The sequence below is a fragment of the Trachymyrmex cornetzi genome, unplaced genomic scaffold, assembly GCF_001594075.2.
Source record: "Trachymyrmex cornetzi isolate Tcor2-1 unplaced genomic scaffold, Tcor1.1 scaffold718, whole genome shotgun sequence".
NCBI classification, from domain to species: Eukaryota; Metazoa; Arthropoda; class Insecta; order Hymenoptera; family Formicidae; genus Trachymyrmex; species Trachymyrmex cornetzi.
Window position 1 is genome coordinate 175,101 of NW_017300046.1, and position 2,943 is coordinate 178,043.

General features: G+C 33.0%; 1 protein-coding gene across 1 annotated transcript; it reads right to left on the bottom strand.

The window, feature by feature from the left end:
- Window positions 1-740: 740 nt before the first annotated feature.
- On the bottom strand, window positions 741-2,564 carry LOC108767680 (putative nuclease HARBI1). Its single transcript, XM_018517661.1, has 4 exons — window positions 2,039-2,564; window positions 1,546-1,759; window positions 1,194-1,469; window positions 741-1,100 (listed from the first exon to the last, which is right to left on the bottom strand). Exons 1-4 carry the CDS (start codon window positions 2,404-2,406, stop codon window positions 756-758), a joined length of 1,203 nt encoding a protein of 400 aa, XP_018373163.1. The 5' UTR covers window positions 2,407-2,564; the 3' UTR covers window positions 741-755.
- Window positions 2,565-2,943: the final 379 nt, after the last annotated feature.

Consider the following 2,943-nt stretch of genomic DNA (forward strand, 5'->3'; position numbering starts at 1 on the left):
GCATAACTCGCGCCGTACCAAACGGCCCTTCTCAGGGCCACTTAAAGTACCACAATCGGCCCTTTTCAGGGCCACCAAAACATACTGTACATTACCGTGTAAATATATTGTACGTAGACGAACCTCCTCTTAGTTCTTTTACATGAACCCAACAGAAGAAAAAAACCTCAGCGATTTATCAACGATCCGGCAGTGAGGCCGAAGGCGACGGCCGCTGCCTTATTAGAATAAGAGCGACTAAACCTTCGACCCCCCCCAAACTTTACAAAAAGAGCAAATAAAAGCACAAAATGATCTCTTGACAAAAAATATTGGACAAATTATCTTAAATAATTTATTTTTAAACGTAAAGTAAATAATACCAAATGTAAAGTAGTCACACTTAACTTCCTTTTTTAAAATTATGTACTCTTTATATATGTATATGCATTTACATGATATGCAACATTTGCGATATTGTTTATTTTTTTCTGAATTTTATTTTGCTAAAGATTATACTTTTGTTAATTATACTTTTATTTTTTATTAATTTTATAAATAACATTTAGAATTAAGATGTTGTTTGACTACTACTAAAGGTTTGGTTACTATAAAAAAGATGGTATATTATATGTATACGAAGACAGGAAATGTACTTTTTTTATAAATAAAAGACTGATTCTTAAATATTTTTTTTAAAACTAATTTTATTTAATTTGTTACATTGAATATTATTCAAATAAACTAACTTGGATGTGTTTATAAAGTGCTTCGAATTAAGTTAATCTATCCTTTAAATAATTACGCTTTCTTTGGCCAGCTGTAACGTTATTATCATTATGAATTACGAGTTCTTCATATAAATTTTGTTCCTGTGCATAAAGATCGTTGTCAATTTCTTCTCCATCTCTAATATATTCTTGAAGATCTTCTTCATTATCATGAAATCCTTGCAGGCATAAATTATGTAGTACACAGCAAGCTAAAATTGTACAAGGGATTTTATCAATAAGATCCATGTGCAAATGTTTCAATCTTCTAAAACGTCCTTTCAGAAGAGCAAACGCACGCTCTATTACTTGTCTAGTTCTTGATAGAATATTGTTGAAATCTTTGTGAGCCTATAAATAGAAAAACTGTTAATAAGTATATCCGGACGAGGAAAGGATAAAATATAATCGCTTACATTAAATAATAAAAAGATATTAGCATACTTGAGTCAAAGCACCAGTATCTCTATAAGGTGTTATAAGCCATGTTCTTACTGGCTGATAGCCTTTATCTCCAACAAGATACTCTCCATTAGGAAACAAAGCACGTTCATTTCTCATTGCGTCTCTATATAATGGAGAATTATGGAGCACACGAACGTCATGGACTGCTCCTGGATAGCCAGCAAAACAGTCTGTAAAAACTAAGGATGCGTCGCAAATTGCTTGAAGTTGGACAGCATATTTTTTCTTACTAGTGCGATATGAAGCAGCATCAAACTAAACATAAATACTTATGCTACTTAATCAAAAACTTTATAATGTTAATTTTTTTAATAATACAACTTTTGTATACCTTTGGAGCTTCTATTTCTATGTGACAGCCATCAATCGCACCAATAACATCAGGCATGTTAGCCTTTGCATTGAACTCATTTTTTATCCTATTTATATTATTGCCTTCTGGCCAACAAATTACTTCAGAGGAAATATCACGTAGAGCATGAATTACACGTAGAAAATAACGATGCAATGAGGCTTTACCTATTCCAAATTGTACTTCCATTGACCTATGCAGCATAATATATATATTAGTATTCATCCAACATAATAAATATTATACATATACATATATATATGCCACAGTCAAAGCGTTAACTTAGCAAATGTATACAACTACTGTTTGCTATAGTCAATGTATATATTTACTATAATAAATTTTACATGAATGTATACATTGATTAAAAAAGAAAAGAGTGTACACTTTGACTCTAATACACACACACACACACACACACACACACACACACACAAAATAGGCTTGTGCATTAAAGAACTTCATTTATTACCTGTATGATTCCGGATTTGCTAATATCCACAGACATATTAAGATTTGTATACGAGGGATGACAGGTAATCTTCCTTCTGTTCCATCTCTAGCTAATAATGGGGCTAATCTATTTTCGAGATCATTAGCGGTTGCAGGAGTAATTCTAAAATGTGACTTAAATTGTCGGAATGTGTATCTGAGTACAACTTCTTCAAAAAAGCCTTCCAACCTAGGCGGAGCGAATAAAGATCCACGTAGATGAGACATTTTTTCAACGAGTAACAATGTCATCATTTCTTCATCATCATCGTCACTCTCTTTTACAATAATAGACGTGTTACGAAGAAGCGATAGTACAAAACCGAGTGAAATATTTCGTCGCGTCATTATCAGTTATATACAATAACCAGTTTCTGCTTTTCGAACGTTTCCCTTTTATCCTCTCAATTCTATCGTAAAGCGTTCCAAAAAACGAATTACTCTCATATCCTCGTGTGCATTCGGGTATTTTCGCTCATTTACCTACCGTTTCCTCCAATAACAGTTTTTGGATTGCTTCATTTTCTTATGCCTCATGTGTTATGCATTATGCAAGAATCTGTGCTCCCCGCTTAAGGATTATGGCCGCAGCACACACTCTTGCATAACACATAATACATAGTGCATAATGGAATCAACAAATCAAAATTCTTCTTTTCCATGGAATGAGAGGAAAGGAAAGCTTCTGATTAGTTGATTCGCTTATGCACTATGCGTTATGCGTTATGCAAAAGCTTGTGTCTGGGCTCTTAAAGTTATGGCTTAAGGCCATGACACATAAAAAAAATTAAGGAGGTTGTAAGGAGAATGCAATATGTTAAGAATTGCTTGAAATTTGGAACATAGCTTTATCTACAAAGCATGCTTTTATGTAAATTTTTTCAG

What these genes read in the sequence shown, in the direction of transcription:
- LOC108767680 (XM_018517661.1), bottom strand. Translation starts at nt 2,406, where the DNA reads ATGACGCGACGAAATATTTCACTCGGTTTTGTACTATCGCTTCTTCGT. An exon ending in TAGAAATAGAAGCTCCAAAG is followed by an intron (nt 1,470 to 1,545) that starts GTATACAAAAGT and finishes ATTTATGTTTAG; the next exon opens with TTTGATGCTGCTTCATATCG. An exon ending in ATACTGGTGCTTTGACTCAA is followed by an intron (nt 1,101 to 1,193) that starts GTATGCTAATAT and finishes TTCTATTTATAG; the next exon opens with GCTCACAAAGATTTCAACAA.